This window comes from Myotis nattereri (genome assembly GCF_964212035.1).
Source record: "Myotis nattereri genome assembly, chromosome: 1".
Classification (NCBI taxonomy): domain Eukaryota; kingdom Metazoa; phylum Chordata; class Mammalia; order Chiroptera; family Vespertilionidae; genus Myotis; species Myotis nattereri.
Window position 1 is genome coordinate 20,109,949 of NC_138075.1, and position 18,954 is coordinate 20,128,902.

At 39.3% G+C, this 18,954-nt stretch overlaps 1 protein-coding gene across 10 annotated transcripts in view; it reads right to left on the reverse strand.

Annotated features, from left to right (window-relative positions):
- Positions 1-18,954, reverse strand: part of NRXN3 (neurexin 3) — a gene marked incomplete at its 5' end in the record, with an annotated part of 1,486,708 nt that overhangs the window by 829,906 nt on the left and 637,848 nt on the right. For 6 of the 10 annotated variants that reach the window (XM_081083746.1, XM_081083748.1, XM_081083740.1 and 3 more), the window contains 4 exons: positions 5,598-5,771; positions 6,862-7,052; positions 7,828-8,209; positions 17,078-17,197. In XM_081083746.1, the coding sequence (XP_080939872.1) occupies positions 5,598-5,771; positions 6,862-7,052; positions 7,828-8,209; positions 17,078-17,197 (867 nt within the window). Of the gene's footprint in view, positions 1-997; positions 1,025-5,597; positions 5,772-6,861; positions 7,053-7,827; positions 8,210-17,077; positions 17,198-18,954 lie in introns of all 10 variants that reach the window. The other 4 variants (XM_081083745.1, XM_081083747.1, XM_081083743.1 and 1 more) reach the window with 1 other exon arrangement.

Sequence of the window (18,954 nt, forward strand, 5' to 3'; positions counted from 1 at the left end):
AAGTCACAGCAAAGTAAGTGATCTTTGGGGGAAAAGTAATTTTTTAAAGCTAGCTTTGTCTTCATAATTTCTAACAATATTTGCTGACTGCAAACTCTGCAGAGACCATCTAAAGCCCAATCTCCTGTATGGGTATCAACCAGAAAATACCTCCAATACCTGCTCCTGGCTTGCTATTCTGCATCAAAGTAGCCTGATGTAATAGGACCAGTGGACCATTACTGACTTTGAAAGCTGCCCCTTTGAATGGTAGAAGGAGCAGTTTCTGCAGTCAATTCGCTGAGATCTCATTGGAAGGCATTTTAAAGGGTGTTCAGGATAAAACCCACAGATCCTCTTGTTCCCCAAGGATACTTTTTTTTTACTTTAGATTACAAAACAGGAAATTAAAGTGCTCAACCAAAATCCCTGATAGGAAATATAAATCTCTAGAATGCTTTAATGATATTAATATCTCCCAAATGCCTAAAATTATTTCTTTAACAATTAGTTCAGAGAAAATGGCATTCTCTTCCATAAGGCCCAAACATTCAAAAGTTCTGCTGTGAGAAATGACCTCCCTGACCCAAAAAATAATAAATTAAGAACAAGTGGCCTTTTTTCTCCTTTTCCTTTTTATAAATTCTACATTCTACCTATAGTGAACAAATTAGGGACAACCCCTTCATGTCAACTACTTGGAGAGGCGTTTCATCATTTCTAGAAGTGGATTAATATGTTGGTGGGTAGTCACAATATGGGGTGCTGTCAAACCTCTTTGGTCCCTCTGAAACAGAATCATGTTCCCATCCCCCAGAGGTCTTGCCTTTGTTGCTATTTTTCGTGCATTGATCTGGGTTTTCTGCCACTCTTTCAGAAGAACAGAGTTCAGCCCCCTCCCACAACTGCTGCTGTCCAAGAGGTGTGACAGCTTGAAGGCCTCCCAGGAGAAGATACCAAGGGTTACACAGGGCATCTTTCAGTCCAAAGGGATAATGGGAACAAGAACCTTCTCTACCTTGCAGGTCAGCTTTGGTCAACGCAACTTTGTTAGCGAAAGAACAGGAAAGGTGAAAACAATAACCAGAGGTTAGTAAGAAATAGAGTAAACCAGGGTAACATGACAGAAATGAAAATACAATTGGCATAACCAACATCACTCAAACAGACAATTGAAATGCTCTACAGGTTCTCCAGAGACAGCACAGATGGGGGATGCACGGAACAGGGCGGAGCAGGCCTTGTCAGAGCCATGTTAGCAGAGCAGGGGCAGGGGGACACTGGACTAGACAAAGCACAAGCAGAGGTCACAAGAGCCTTCCCCCATCCACACAGCCAACCCCCAGGCATATGGTCCAGAAAAACAATTCTTCATCGGTCAGGATAAACATCAAAGAATAAGGGTAGTACATGGTCAGACTGAAACGCACATGTGCACAGAGCCACAGACATAATTCTGCACATGTAGGAGTTAAGCATGGAAGAGTTGCTGGGAGCACTACGCACAACCTACTGAAAATGCCACCAAGGATCGTAGCCCTAGAATTGGGCATTTGTATCAAGATGATTTGGGGCCACCAAAGAGCTTGATTTGTTTCATATATAGCAATATAGCCAAATGCAAAAGGCTGTAGACAAAAAGGCACCAAATCAATGCCCTTTCACTTTATTCATGCTAGTCTCAAAATTAAGTACGGTGTTTCTCTCAGGGTTTCCCCATCTGTGATTGTGGAATTGCATTCCTAGCTAGTATATGCCTCTGAAGCAAAGCTGTCCCCAGATAGAAAGAGAGATTTACCAGCTGAGTATTGAATGAAACATTATTATCCAGTTCCTAGTTTTGAATAAGACATTATAAAACTCCTAGCCCAAAATGCAAGTCACTGTTAGATGTTGGCTAAGAGTTGCCCAGAAGTTGAACTTAATCTATATTATACACCTACATATATATGAGATGTAAATTCGAAACCTAATTCCAGATGTTGTTTTCTTAGTATAAACAATTGTCAGTGAGTAGTAAATTAACGTATTTTAAAAATAATTTGAACTCTTTAGGGTTAGAGAAAATAATACATTTACCAATTAAGCACCCTGAAGTGCCACTATCAATGACTTTTACAAGAACATAAGATATATCCTGGGCTTTGTACACCAGATATGTAAAAATAAAACATATTTCCCTATGTTGAAGAGATTTGGGTTTTTATTCTTAGTATTTTATTCTTTTATTCTTACTTCTCATCCCCTACCTGTTTCCTATTCTATACATAAAAATAAGTCAGATGTTCCCCATATTGTCCAATACTCAAAGGCTTTCTTGAGGGCCCAAAACTCTATACAGAGATTCAGAATGGCAATGACACTCCCTTGTAGTCTCTCCAAGGTTCTGTGCCCTTGATTCCCATCCTCACCATCTTCCACAGCACACTAAAGAGCTCCTGGGATCTCCTAGATGGGCTTATTCACAATGGTGCAAATTTCCAATGACAGCAATTTATGCCTTAACCCACTTTTTGGCCATTTTTCCCGGCCCCTTAGGCTAATTATCCAAGTCATCTGTGTACAATAAACAAGGACCTTCTTCCCTCAGCACTCATCCTCCACTTCATCCCACCCAGCGAGGCAGTCATAATGTGCCATGGGTAACCATCGCAATTATCTCCATGGCAATAGAGTGCAGTGCTATTAGGCCCAAGGGACTTGCCATAGATTCAGATGGTAGAGCCATCAAGTCACAATATTCAGCTCTGAACAATCACCCATACTCAGAGGAAGGTCAGAATCCACCATAATGCATGGGATGAGTCACATCAAACTGCACATAGAGCTGTAGGTAAGGATAGGGACATTTTCTCTGATCTAATGGACAAGTTCCGTTCCCTAATGCTCATACTGCTTTTCTTAAAGCTTTCTTAACTGGGGCCATTCCCACTTTATGCTATATGTTTCAATCCCCTTTTATAAAAGTTCATTTAGACTTCCTTTTAATTCAATACTACAGCTTTATGTCCTCACACTTTGATTTTTATATTCAATAGAAATGTGCTTCCAACACAGTGGCCGCAGACACATGACTACTGAGCATTTCAAAGGCATGTGGTCTGAACTGAGGGGGGGTTACTAGTATAAAATCCACACTTGATTTTCAAGCCTTAGTATGAAAAAATAGCAAAATGTCTTCATAATTTTGTATTGATTATAAGCTGAAATGGTAATATTTTGGATATATTGAGTTATGTTAAATGAAATATAAAATTAAAATGAATTTTACCTGTTACTTTCTACCTTCTAAAAATGTAGCTACAAGAAAATTTAAAATTACATATGTGACTAATTATATTTCTATGAGGTATATTGCTATAAAGTTAAAATGGGTGATTCCTATTAACTTTCTTAAAGGAGGAACTGATGGCATGGTAAAAATATTTAACATTTGAAGCATGTCTTATGCTTTTCAATATGTGCTTTTATTGTATGATTTAACTTGATATGATGAATTATTCCAGGATCATTGGAATGACTGTCATTCCACAATCTTCTAACCTAAGACACCCAATTTAATTTCCAAATGCTGCATCTATATCAGGATTGCCTTTTAACACCTGAAAGCATTAAAAGCAGGCAATAAGACAAAAAATTATTGAGTTAATTGAAATTGTGCATTCCCAGGGTAAGAAAGCAAAGTGTCTACTTTAGGTACTTTGTGATTCCCAACTTTCTGTCCCTCATGTATGCACACACCATGTTTGGCCCACAGAACTTGAGATATTCCTGGCTAAGGGGAACTACAGTGGGTTATAGGAACAATCAGTTTTATTATTAATGCCTCATGGGCAACTGACTCTCAGAGAAGGAGAAACAAAACTTCCATACTACAAATCAGCCTGGGGAGCTGATGGGAAGCTTTTATAAAAATGTGCTTTAAGGTGGCGAGCAAATCCAGCTGAAAGCTGGTTAAGAATAGAGCGATAAATGAAGTTGAACACAGGAGATGAATTAACAGGTTTGATGTAGTAAATCAGCGATTTTCAACCAGTGTGCCACAAGATTTTTTGAAAGGTGCAATACCTACTTAGTCAAGGACACTGGCCTCTTTCCCCTACAGTGGTTCTCAACCTTCCTAATGCCGCGACCCTTTAATACAGTTCCTCATGTTGTGGTGACCCCCAACCATAAAATTATTTTCATTGCTACTTCATAACTGTAATTTTGCTACTGTTATGAATCGTAATGTAAATATCTGATAGCAGGATGTATTTTCATTGTTCGTGACCCACAGGTTGAGAACCGCTGCCTTAGATTGTCAAATCAGAAAAATGACAACAGCCAACACAATAGCTGTCTGGTATGAATGAATCAAAATTATACCTATTCTTTTTGTCAGATAGGCAAAAAATATAAAACTTGTTTTGGTATGCCACAGAATTTTAGTAACTAGTTTATATGTGCTGTGTGATTAAAAAAAAAAAGGTTGAAAATCGCTATGGTAAATTAATGAGGAATACAAGAAAACACAATATATTGCACAAAGGACCATGAAGCTCAACCAGACAAAAGAACACATAGATCCTTGTGACAGGTCAGACATCCTCTTTGCCTGTCCAGTTTGGTAAGAGTCACCTTTTCAGCCTACCCAGAGCCTCTAGGAGAGGCTGAAAATATTCACTGCTGCCCTCTGCTGGCTAGAACTAGGCTGCTTTTACATAGAGGAAAGAACTGTTGGGACTCGAAGACCTGTACAACTGAGTATATGAAGAGACAGTGGATCACCTACAGAAACAGGCTGAGCATGGTTTGTTGTGCTGCACTGATGAGTATGCGATGTTATTATGTGTCTCACATGAAATAATACCTGTAAATAATAACCCTACCATTTACTGAGTACTTACAAGGTATATACTAGACATTTTATGTATATCTCTGATTTATGGATGTTAGCTTCCAAGGTGAGTTTTATTGCCTCATTTACAGGTTCGGAAGATGTAGATCAGAGAGGTTATGTAATTTTTCAAAGGTCACAGAGCTAAGAAGAACTACTCTATGGACTTCAATCTAAGTCTTTTCAATATCAAAGCTGTTCCACCACACCACACCAAGACTCTGCTTAACAAAGCCTGACATCTAGTAAGTACTCAATAAATGTTAGTTTCCTTCCATCATTATGGCATTCTGACATCGTTTTCCTATCTCCTGCTAATGCAGTCACCATTAACAACATAGGAAACATTTTGTTAATGGTGACATCCATAGGATGTAAAAAGTCTCTAGTTTTTACTTTCCCATGTAGTAAAGTATAAATAAAAGTCCCCGATGCCCTTTGAGCCATGCTGGAAGCAAAGGCACAAGTCAGGAGAAGCCTGATGTCAATGCCAGAAAAGGTCCTCAATCAGCAGGTATGTGACACTGGAAAGACATCAGCCAACATACATTCCTGGAGCAGGTGGCACATGTCTTCACATACTAGGCAATGACAGAGGACACTGATGGTGATGCAATGTTGGACAGTGAATGGGGAATAAGAGAGAACTGGCCAACTGAGGAAGGAGGCGCTGGCAGAGGCAGCAAAGAGGCTCGGTGCTTGCAACAAGGCTACTGCTTAACAAGAAAGAAGGCTGTACCTTCACAGCCACGCTCGATCTGTCCGCTCCGATGGAGGGCATCATTGATGAGGTCTGGCAGGCGCCCGTTCAGGTCCACTGATGCCAGACAGCCCTGAAAGCCATCCCGGGAGGCCACAAGCTTTGGGAGGTTGCTATACATGCCTTGGGCCAGACCCGCCATGTACAGGTCACCTGGAAAGGAAAGCAGGTAGTAAAAACAAATGAGTCAAGGACTGGAAGCCTGGTCAACTAAAGCCAATGTACTATAGGCCATTTATTTAGATAATGGTAATAGATCGGGGGAGAAAAACAGCATAATCAAAATAATTACCAGAGTTTCTACATTATACAAAGAGAAAACTGACATTTCTTATGTGTCATTCATTTTTTAAACATCAACTCATATTAATCAGCACATATAGTCTAGGAGGCAGGTCCTGTTATCATCCTATATAATAAAAGCCCAGCAACTGAAATGGCAGAACGTCCAGAGACTAGAACGACCACGGCCCCTCACCCTGGCCGGCCAGCCCCCACTGAGTGATTAGGGGCAATCAGGCAGGCGAGTGGTTAGGGGTGATCAGGCAGGCAGGTGAGCAGTTAGGGGCCAGCAGTCCCAGATTGCGAGCGGGATGTCTGACTGCCAGTTTAGGCCCCACCTGCAGGGATCCCTATGGGATTGGGCCTAAACTGGCAGTTGGACATCCCCCAAGGGGTCCCAGATTTCAAGAGGATGCAGGCTGAACTGAGGGGAACACCCCCCCTCCCCCACATGAATTTCGTGCACCAGGCCTCTAGTTTTATAATAAAGCTTAATATTTCAACAAATCCATTTATTGAGTGCTTTTCATGTGCCTATTACCAATGCGATGCTGAGGGTTTTACAGACATTATTTCATCAAACTTCTTAACAGCCCATAAACTTAGCAACAATTACTATCCTCATCTTGAAAAAAAGTATACAGAAGCTGTCTAAAAATTTTTACCAAAGTCCTCCCATACAGTAAATCATTCAAGTGAAGTTCCAAAACCTTCTCATTTTGCCATTTATCTCTTCATCACTTAGCCCCCAAGGCACACTCAGAAAATGAGCCATTCCTTGAGGAGTGGTCTAAGTAAACACTGAATACATTACCTTATAGTATAATTCAGTGTCATTAAAAAAGAATATGTATAATGAATCAAAAATACAGAGTGCTCATAAACTGTAGTTTGCCTCTGGAAACAGTCTTTCAATGGTAAGAAATGCTCTAACAAGGATAAATTTCTCTATAAGGTTTACCTTTCAAGTCCAGATTTTTGGCACCATTGATAACCTGAGTGACCATTTTCGTGTCTACTTTCAGGCTGTGAGTGTTACTGTTGTCCCGAGTGATGACGACGTTGTGCCACTGGTTGTCATTCAGGGGGCGGTCACTGTTGCCCTTGATCACATTGGGGCCATTCCCCAAGTCAAACACGTAGTGGATGTACCTAGGAGGGAAACAACCCTCCAATGACTTGAGATTTCCTGAAGTCGTTTAATGGCAATGTGTGCATAATGACATCTAAGCCTTCAAATCACCTATGCTAAACTGGCATCACACAGGAATAATTAAAGCTTCTTGGATCCTAATAATTTAGGAGTCAGATCCTATTCTATCAGACTTCACTATCATTTGATACTCACAGAATCTACTTCTTTAACACTACCTAGGAAAAATAAGAGCCAGAAAGTAGTGCAGGTGGTATACTCCAAAATACTAGGGGGCCACATTAAAATTCACAGTCAATAATAGGTCTGTTTTGGGGAGATTTGTTATGGCTTTGCTTTTGCTTTGACTATTATTTTTCATCACATGGTAGTAAAATGACTTGAAGATAGAACAGAATTTTTTTTTTAATTTACATTTATGTTCTCATGATAGAACTGGAAATATATATATATATATTTCATTTCTTCCTATAAATGTTATAGTTACAGATAGTACTGCTGCCCCAAAGAAAGATGCAATGTACCCCCTATTCTTCTTTTGCAAATATTAGATTTTTTCATAGGTTTAAAGGCTACATTTCATAGTAAAAAGTCTGATAGTATTGAGTTAGAGAAGATTTTAAATAAACTTATTCTCTTCCTTCTAGCCGTAATCATCACATAAATAAAGTAATCAATGAGAGCATGTATCAGGACACTTTTTCTCATGTCTCTACTTTATGTAAGTCTTGTGCTGAGATATTTAGTATGAACTATATGATCCCTCCCACTTACCCCTTGACTAGCTCAACAGCAATGAAGTCATTGCCATCCCCACTATTGAAGAGAATGAAGCCATCGGCTGAGGTGGTCTTGAACTGGAAGAAGAGGTGCATGGAGGTGTAGGCCTGCAGGGTTGCCAGGCTCAGGTAACTACTCTTGGTCTTGAAGGTGACAGGGTCAGCTATAATGTTCCTCAGTCCAAAACGAGCCTTCAGTTCACAGTAGTCAATGTCGCCATTTTTGCACAAGTCAATGTAGAGCAGGCCATTAAACATGAGGCTCTGCAAGTGGCCGATGAAACTGGAGGGGACAACAGAGATGTAACGTTTCTCGGTCATGATACCAGTTTCAATATTGTGGAATTCCAAGCGGGTGTGATCTCCAAGCATTGTACCTGTGAAAATCATAAATGAGATACCAATAAGAAAAGTTATCATGTTTTTGTCATAGCACCTTTAATATATCTTATAGGTCTAATCCCCGCCCTCCCTCCAACACACACACACAATATTGTTTTCTTGAGTCAGTTCGAGAAAACAAAATACTCAATACACTATATACTTGATGTGCCCTCAGTGGGGGAGCTGGTTACTGGCCCAGCCCAAGCTACTACCCTGCATCCCACATTCTCATCCGGCTGCTCCGATGCCCCATCATATATGAAAAAAATACAAGATCATGGGTAACTCAAGTTAAATGATAAAACTATTAGTTTTCTTCATTCAGGAAAACAATTGGGTCCTGGTATATACTATAAGAAGAAAAGTCTTTTTTTTTTCTCCTAACCCTTATAAAAACACAACAAACAAACTTTAGTTATTTACTGCCAAATAATTCACCACCTAATGATTCAGTAGCTAGTACAGTCATGCACCACATAAGGGCATTTTGGTTAACAACAGACTGCATATACAACAATGATCCCATAAAAGTATAATGGAGCTGAAAACTATTGCCTAGTGATATTGTGTCCATGGCAACATCATAGCATAATGTATTACTCACATGATTGTGGTGATGCTGATATAAATAAATGATGCTAGTACTAGTATAAACCAACTTACTGCTCTGCCAGTCATATAAAGGTATAGCACATACAATGATGTACAGGACATACTTAATAACGATAACAAACAACTATGTTATCATTATAGTAATGTATTTACCTTACTATACTCTTTATCACCATTCTAGCATGTACTTTTTCTACTTACAAAAAAAAGTTTGCTATAGAAAAGTATGTGGTATTACACTGGCAGCTGCTTCATTCATTTTGTGTTTAGCACATATTTTGATTGCATCATTTTCTCTTGTGCTTGATTTAATCTCATGTTGGTTTGTACAGTAACATACTATACAGAAACGTAGCCTAGAAACAATAGGCTGTACCATATAACCTATGTGCCTATATCAGGACACTTCTTCTCATGTCCCTACTTTATGTAAGGCTTGCTCATAGTAAGCCATACCATCTAGGTTTACATAAGTATACTCCATGATGTTCATACAACAAGATCATTAAGGCAGTGGTTCTCTACCTGTGGATCGTGACCCCTTTGGTGGTCGAACAACCCTTTCACAGGGATTGCCTAAAACCATCCTGCATATCAGATATTTACATTATGATTCATAACAGTAGCAACATTAAAGTTATGAAGTAGCAATGAAAATAATTTTATCGTTGGGTCACAACATGAGGAACTGTAATTAAAGGGGCAGAAGGTTGAGAACCACTGATCTAAGGCTACTTCCTTAGACCAGATCTTTGTCATTAAGTAGTGCATAGCTGTAATTCTGGAAAAGTTTCTATTGTGGAACATCTGTTAATTTCATTTTCCCAGCAACTGTTGCTTTTTTCTGATATTAACACCTGATTTTCTTTTGAAAGCTACCTTCCCTACTTTACTTTTAAACCATCTGGGATGGATGAAGCTGACCCCATTATGAAGTATGCAAGCTACTTAGACTGAACCACTCAACATATTTTATCCCCCCAGGCTTAGAGTAAAACCTAAGGACTAAGAACTCTAGCATTCATCTCAGTCACCTGGAGGGGATGCTAAAACAGTTTTTTGGGCCATACCCTCAGAGTTTATTATTCAAGAGTCTTAGGTGAGGCCTGAAAATTTGCATTTCTAACAAGTTCTGAATTGAAGCATTTAAGACTGATCTAGAAACTACCCTCAGAACCACTGTACTAGCAACAACCCAAGCTGCTCCAGTAGTGATCAGCTTTAGGGATTTTGAAAGAAAATTTACAAGTTGTCTTTGCAAGAAAGGCTTATTCAAGGGGTAAGAAGGAGCCTAGATTAGCAGCAGCCATGCAATTATGTGAGAGACTGGGCCTGCCTGAGGATCTGGGGCATAGAAAACAAGCATGAAATGGAGAAACATGATTTTTCCAGGATGATGTCATTTGAAAATCTGGATCCAGCCAGCCAACTCAGACTTTAATTCCATTTTGTGCTTAAAGCCTTTGAGTTGAGCTCCTAATATTTGCAATGGAAAGATCTCCATCTAATACAAACCATTAGACCTTTTTCCTCACCTAGTTTACCCATATCAGAAAATTATATAAGATTGAGATTGAAGAAGGGCTTGGATAAGTAATAGAAGGGAAACTAACAGTGGAATTTGAACACTTAGCCCAGGGCCAGAGACTAATTTGGGGTTCAGTGAGTGACTGAAGCAGGGATAATGAGAAGGGCTTGAAAAAGATACACAGAGACTGGAAATTTTAACAACAAAGTCAAGGATAACATCATTAGTATGGCTAGAGTAGAAGGTGGCTCCCTGGACATTCACACAGAAATGAGTCAATAAAATTTAGCAAGTTGTTTCTTAATGCCTCAATGTTTAAGGGGAGGGAAGGGGAATTCCCTCTGCCTGCCCTCTCCTGTTACCTTTTACATTAAAGAGACTCCACCAGCAAGACTCTCCGAGCATCTCTTTATCCCATCCCTCTTTTATAACTTTCCAGGAAAAAAAAAAAAAGGAGTGACATAATCTAAAAGACTAAAGATAATCTGCAAAGCAAAACTATGTGCAGAACTCAGACCCTGGCACTTTCTGTTTCCCTTTAGGGGAGCAAGCTGCCTTCAGAAAGCACCCAATCTACCCCACTCACCTACAGCATGGATGTTGGAGGAGCAAGCCTTGCTTCAGCGTAGGCTGCCTGCCCCAGTCCTGAATTAGTGTTCAAGTGAGCAATTCCATCCAATTCTCAGTTCAGTAGATGTAAACCACATCTTCCAATATCAGTGTTATCATTAATAAAAATTATATTTCATTTCTACCTGCCTTGCATTTTTCTCCTCTATTGGCATAGAATTCAGGTGGCAAAAAAGAGAGGATCATTCATATTTTTTTGAGTCCCTTAAACTTCAATATCTAGGAAGTCCGAGAAGATTACACCCTCAGATGCTCAATATTAATTCTATCTCTATGGAAGCATACTTGAGGCCTAATTCAAAAAAATTGCTCATATACACAAAAATCATATTTGCATTTATGAGCATCTATGTGGTATTTTGACAACTAGTTACAAATCATTCTCAATATAAGCAAAAACAAAATAATGATGTTGGTTAACTAAATATAAAAATGTAATAGAACAAAAATCAAAATGCAACATAAATCTGCTAACAATTGAATAACTGGGAAAAAGAATTACTGCATAAAATTACTTAGTATTGAAAACTGGACTGGTCATGAAAATGCAAAGTAGCCTAACCTAAATTCATGTGCTCTGAAACAATGATGTAATGGAAATAAATACCCAAGGTCAATTGGGCTATAGCTGCTTATATCAGAGCTGGAGAATGATGGGGAAGCAAAAATCATAGCCAGTTTCCATGGGAACACAGGAACACAGAACCATGATGATGCTGGTGGTCATGCTAATTTTTACTTTACAAAAAAAAACAAACTAACAAAACAGCAATGAGAACCAAAATGTAATAATGGGATGCCCACTGGTAAAGATTAGGGTACCAAGAGGAATCTAAAAAGTCTGTTTTAAAGTCATTTGGGAGCTTTTAAAGAAATTATGGATTAACTGACCTCCAAAATTGAGGGGTTAGGAAATTCTACTCACTAGAATATGAATTTCATAAAGCCAGAAAATCATGTAAGGTAAGAAAATCATGTGAAAATTATATGAAAACCATATAAGATTGAGCTTGAATAAGGCTTGGATAAGTAATAGAAGGGAAAATAGCAATGGAATTTGAACACTTAGTTCAGGGACAGAGACTAATTTAGGGTTCAGGATATCTATGAGCAGCTTCCACCAAAAATTGGTGAGGGGTGCGGAGAAGGTGATGTGGGGCGAAATTAGAAAAGAAATTCACTTCTCCATACACTAAAAAAAAACTCCTTTTTGTGTGGGTGCAGGTTCCCAAATAAGTATGCTATTTTACCCAGAGAAAGCACTGAAGGCATTGCATAAAGTTACAAATGTGTACAAATTAAAACATTTTTTTAAAAAAAATCTCTGTATTACCTAACCAGTATTAATAACCAGGAACATTTTCATTCGTCTTCTCTGAAGGCCATCTGTAGACTAAAACTCCTTTCCAATTAAATGTGGAATGAATGCATACTCCATAGCAGCTGCTTCCCAATTTTAGAGGAAAGAGGAGTAACTGGGGAGAAAGATATCAAGGGAAAACCAAGACTAGGGCTATCCCTTAGCCAGGCACTGTGCTAGGCACGTCATAACCACCATCGAGGTCATGATCTCAATAAACTGTACGAAGGTATCATTATCTAGGCTTAGATGTGTGGACCCTTAGCTTAGAGAGGTCAAGCAATGCGACCAAAGTTTATACAGGCGGTAAATAGTAGAGCCCCAAATTGAATTTAGATGTATTTAATTCCAAAGTCCACATTTTAACTTGCATTCCTCTCTTTAGAGAAAAGGCTTGACTGGCTCCTTACATTATTACCCAATAAAAATCTATAGATGGACCTTAACTGGTGAGAAGTCCACACAGAAGCTGCTATGATGAGTTCACACTTCTTCCCAGAGACCGAGTATCCTAATGCCATAGGCAATATATGCAGCACCTTCCCTAGCCCAGCTATGTTGCCTCAGACCCTGTGCACACCTTCACCTTCAACTTTCACTGAAGGCCAACAAGGGTTTACAGACCAGCCCTCAGGAGGATGCTGTTTGTGGAGAACATAAACCATGGAAAACTTGGGCAAGTTCAAGCTGTAGCTGCCCACGAGACATTCAAACATAGTGGATGAGCGTGTAGGCTCTGAGGCTAGACCGCCTGGGTTACCTAACTTCTGTGCCTCAGTTTCCCATCTGTGAAATAGGTATGAAACTATCAGGATTAAATGTATCAATGACGTAGACAGTACTTAGAACATTGTCTAGTGCTCAAACTGTAAGCTGTTACTAAATCTTCAGCATTTATTTTTCCCCTTTGTCTAAAATATGTTAGTTTTCTGATTACTAGTATGCCACCTGTTTTCTCTCTCTTCTGAGAACACAAGATCTTTAAGTAGGAACCACTTCTTGCCTCTTCTAGATGTCCTATAGCAGAGGGCCTGAGGGCAGCAAGCATCCCTGGCACTTGGGAAGGAGGCTGAATTAGAGACATCTACTGTGGAGTCAGAGTCTGGATCATCACCACTTCTGCACATGGGGGACCTGGCCAACACCAAGAGCTTGGCAAAGAAATCATGGAAATGGCTTAGTGGAGGCAACTTGACCTCCCAGTAGCTTCCCGACATGGAGAGGAAAGTGAAGAAAAGAAAGGCTTCCGAAGGCTCAGAAAAGGATGCACAATTTACCCACAATCCTCCAGCTCCACTGCTCCCATACCCTTTTCTCCTCAGTATGTTGTGGAGAAACATTTCCCACATGCATATGCTGTAAAATGATTTAATAAAAAGGAGTTCTGGAACCAAATAAATTTGGTAAATACTGCACACTTAGTTATTGATGATTGGCAATGTGAATTAGCATATTAAAGGCTCCCAATAAGTCTTACAATAAAGAAATCAACTTCATGTTGTTAAACCTAACTTTTCTAAATCTTTCTCTGATATTTTGTTAATGTGAGGAAGAATTTTCCCATGGAAATCTTGGGCCAATGGCTTTTCACAGCGAGGTCCTGTACGTGCAATATGGGGAGAGAGAGGGAGAGGGAGAAGGCAGCATGGACCAGAGTGGACAAAGAGGGTGAATTTTTGCACCAGCAGGAAGTTCTTGGTGGTGTGGTCAATTCATGCAGCATTAGCCCCAATCTGAGGAGCATAGCCCAAGGGAGGTAGTCTTTTAATTTATTCTTGATAATAGAAATCCAGGTTAATCAATCAATCAATCCTTATTAACTGTCAACTGAACTTAATACATTTCCAGGAAGATATTATATTATAATAAATTAAAACCACCAGGCTGAGGAATATTTATTTCCTTGCTTTTGATTTCTTATGAGTCTGACCTATTCTTTGTATCATTTCTACAAACTAGCTGAAAATTTGACACCCTGGGGGACCTTAAACAGTATGAAAGAGATTACTAAATAAGCCAATAATACACTACTTAATAACATGAGGACTGAGTGGTATTTTAATTTCATTGCCTGATTTTATGACTTCTGTGAGCTAAAATTAAAATTCCCAAACCCCTTATCACTGTGAAAAGCATTCCAATGTTGTAGCTCATACAGAAAATGGCTCTTTTCTTCTCCCAGATTTCTTTATCCTTATGGCTGCTTTTTTCCATCAGCAGCAAAGTAGAGGGTAGGGTGGAAAATGAAAGAGCTTCATTAATTTCAAATATCAAATTACTGGATGGCTTGGGCATGCCATGGTTTAGTCCTGTTTTTAAATTATTAGTAGAAAGAGGAAATACACTTCATAATTACCTTTATTCTAAAATTTCTGTAAAGGAATAATGGCTCAGGGAGGCAATACCAATTATGTACCCTTAGTTCTGGGGCTCCTTATGACTATAGCTTTTAGGCATGTGATTTCTTATGGAAATAAAAGGGACTCACTGTTTGGAGAAATTGGTGTGAGGTCGCCATCTAGTGGCTGGTATTCAAAACACACAGCAAACAGCACTGCTTTGGGCTTTACTGGGCTAAACCCAGAGGAGTTAGCCAGGCTTGTGTCACTGAACTGCCTTTGCAGGCTCCTGTCTGCACTAACACCTCATGGGGAGTTCTTGAATAATTAATTACGGTTGGCTGTGGGTTCTAAACCTTTAACCATTTTTACATCTCTTTGCCGACATTCATTACACAAGGCTAAGTTACCCTGCCGGCCTACAGAACAGTAACCTTACCCCCCACTATGTTAGGTCTATGTACATCTGGAAGGCTTGCAATAGCACTGTGGCTCTGTCTTCATTTTGGGAGGACAGTGGATCTCAAAGTCTACCTGCTGAATTGTCTTCCCCACCTCACCCTAATCCCTACTTTGTACGACAAATCACTTTCTTATGTTGGATTATGATGCCCAGCAAGCAGCTTGATTTAGTGGAATCACACAGACATGAATTTTGAGCTTATGTACATAGCTCCCTTGAAGTTTCAGGTTCCCCTTATGTAAAATGACAATAAGAACACTAACTTTGCAAGGTAGTTTATAGAACGACAGAACACTAAAGGAGCTGATATGAATAAGACAGCTAACTTAGTCCTTAAGGATAACTGGGCACTGATATATGCCTCATGTTCTTCCTCTACCCAGAGACTCTCCTTCTGTACACACACACACACACACACACACACACACACACACACACCTGCATACATGCATAGGTGGCTCACTACTATTACTGACTCCAGAAGTAAAAAGGGCTCAGGCTTGTGAATATAAAATTAAATTATAGGATCAATATTGCAGAAACTTTATACTAAGAAAGAACCTCAGCAATAATGGAATTCCCAGTTTAAAAATGAAGAAATGAGTAAAAAGTTTAGTGTACTTATCCCAAAGGCATAAAGCACTTTAGTGACAATGGCTGTATTAAATCCCAGGCCTCTTGATCCCAATCTGATGGTCCTAATCACAGAAATTGCTTAGGCCACGGACTTCATTTAACAAAGCCCAGAAATGGTGACTTTTCTAGCATCCTGCAGAGAATCAACATCAGAGTCCAGTTCCTGATGCCAAGAGTGTTCCATGTAATACCCCTGCTGCCCCAAGTTTTCTTTTCCCACATGGACAAGAATCCTAGAAAACAGGTGTGCACTGCTGTGGAACAAAAGAGGGTGTAGATTTATGGGATGCAACATTTAAGATGCACTTGAAAGTGACCTCTCTTCATCCTAGACCTCATTAATTACATTCACCCATCAAATTCCACCTGAAAAACTGTATTAATAAACCACTTGTGCAATCTCCAGCCCCAATTTATAATCTCTTCTGATGGACAATTACAATCTAACCCACACAAATTAGGAGTTCATTATATTGCTTGTCTTATTTTTAAACACCCGAGTCATATCTAACTTACTAGACTGATTCATTGAGGATGTGGGTAATCTCATTTTTCCTTTTATACTCTATAATCCTCAGCATGCTACTGACATATAACAGGCTCTCAAGAAATATATACTGCTTGTGTGAGGCTCTGAAGGTCCCTCACCTAGGTGTGGATTCATTCACTATTTCATAATGAATGAAGTTTACATTCACTTCCCTCCTAGAATGTAAATTCCCCCAGGCCAAGGACTTGCCTATTTGTTCATCACCATATCCTCAGTGCCTTCTAAAATAGCACTTGGTACAGAGTAGGTACTCAATTAATAAGAACTAAATAAATGACTGATTATTCAGCACCTTCTAAGTACCATGCACTGCTTGAGGTACTGACTTTTCCCTATTGTTTTTGGAATTTCTGGTTTATCCATCTCCCTCTACCAGAGAGTGACTGATGCATGCATTGAGGGAATAAACTTGGTATTGGGGAAGTTGACTGATAACCGCTTTTTTAATAACTGGATAATAGAAGGATCTGAAGAACCCTACATCTATTCTCCAGACACATACTCGACTCCTAAGAGACCCATCAATATATAATTACAGTACTTGGTCAGTTCTTTAATACAGATCAATTAAAAGGGATTTTGAAAATACAGAGGAGGACCTTCTTAGCCTTGCCTGAGCTTGTCAACAGAGAATATGACATGTGACTTCTATTAACATCTTTGGAAAAAAGCTCTTGAAGCACTGAATGACTAAGAGGACTAGTAGAGCAAGGAGCAACACATCTCACTACAGCTGTACTCACCCTCAGCCACATCATCGTCCACAGTCAACTTAAGGCTCTTTCCTCTCCGCACCACCCGAACGGTGTGCCACTCATTGTCGTTGAGCTTCTGCCCGGCATACAGGGTCTCAGGTCCTTTGCCTAAGGATGGTGGTAAGTGCCAAAATTAGAACCGTCCTAAAAGTAGCGCTCATGGCATCAGAATTGCCAAAGCCACACTGGTGTCCATGACCTAGTAGCATTTAAGGAATTGTATCCCACCCCCACCCAAAGCCCATCCAGTGTTACTGATCTAACAGGACTCTCCCTAGTAGTCTCCTTGCAGAAGTCACATTCAAACATAAAGGAGGAGGACAAAGGAGTGAAAGGAATGGTTGCCCTCCTTTTTTTGTTAATACACGGTTTTAAGTGACAATGACAGTTAGTGACCATTACAGGAAACAGGAGTCAGCTATTATTTTGTTTCCCCAAATCTTAGATTTCAGATGAATTTCTTGAAGATACAGGAAATTCATCCCACATTTTAAAAATTCCTTTGGTCATTTAGGCATAGTACACCAGTCTGGCTTTTGGAGAGTATCCACCCATTGGATGAGTGAAGAGCTCTGTAACATATGCTCCTAACTTGACATTTCCCATCAGTCCCCATATAAACCATAATAGTAATCACCACAATAATAATAAATATCAAGGTCTAAAACCCATTATAAATAATGCTCCTGAAGGGAATTGGAAGGCCCCCTGAATTATCTCATTGTTCATCATTCTCCAAAAGGATTCAAACCCTACAAAATGAAATAATGTAAAATTCCAAAATTGAATTTAAGACAAAAGAATGTTTGGTGTCACCAAATAAAGGAATAAACCACGTTGTCTCAAAAGATCGATGCCCAAGATGCTTGAGATAATGGTCAAGTAGGCCCTAGGAAGAATTGGGTGGAAAAAGAAATTATGGTATTTAGGGACAAAAGCTGGCAAGATAGATACTAAGGCATCAAGACAATTTGGCTAGCAATGGGGGAAAGAATGTCAGGTTTCACTCACCAGTGAACTGAGATATACATTTAAAAGACAAGGAAGACTTTATAGAACCAAAGAACTTAGAGCGAGCTTGCCTTCTCTGTGTGAATAGCTGAGCCCACACAGAAAGATGATGCTTAAATCTTTAAGATATAGAAAGCCATATCTCTGGAAATAACTTGAAGAAAAAGATGAACTATGTAACTGGTCAATACACCCCTGCACCTATTATGCATTGGAAATATTTCAGAAGATCATACACTTGGCTCTAAGGGACAGGAGCACAGGGAGAGGTACAAAGTAGGTGTTTTAATGAGTGCTCGTTGAATCCATGATGTCTACATAGGTCTTTCTTTCTTTGAAAAACATTAAATAAGGCTAATATATTTTATCTAAGTCATTTTGAAAGTTTCATTATATGCAGTGGGCAAATGTAGATTTACAGTTGTGTGTAAGCAAATCACAGTTTATCCTTGCATTGCTATTTATTCTTGTATTATCTAGTTGTACAACTGTAAACCTACTTTTGCCCATCCCTGTATAGCTTTTACTAGCTATTCTGCCTGCTTTTCTAGTCCCCAGAGTGAATATACTATATACTATGTAGGGAAGAACATAAAAGAGAGTGTACTTGGGCAGAGATCTTTTAAACTAGCTAATTTTAAATTGTACCCTTCAATTTTGAATAATTGGTTTACCTATTAAATGTGGGTTACATGAGATTTAATAGCAGTTGAAGTTTGGGGGAACTTTCTCCTTGAAAAATAAGCAGACTTTCAAAGTGGAAAGATTTCTTTGTATTGAAATGTATTTAGCAGGTGATTTGTACTTAAATTCTTCCAGACTGCAGCTACACCCAAAGCGCAAGCCAAAGTCAC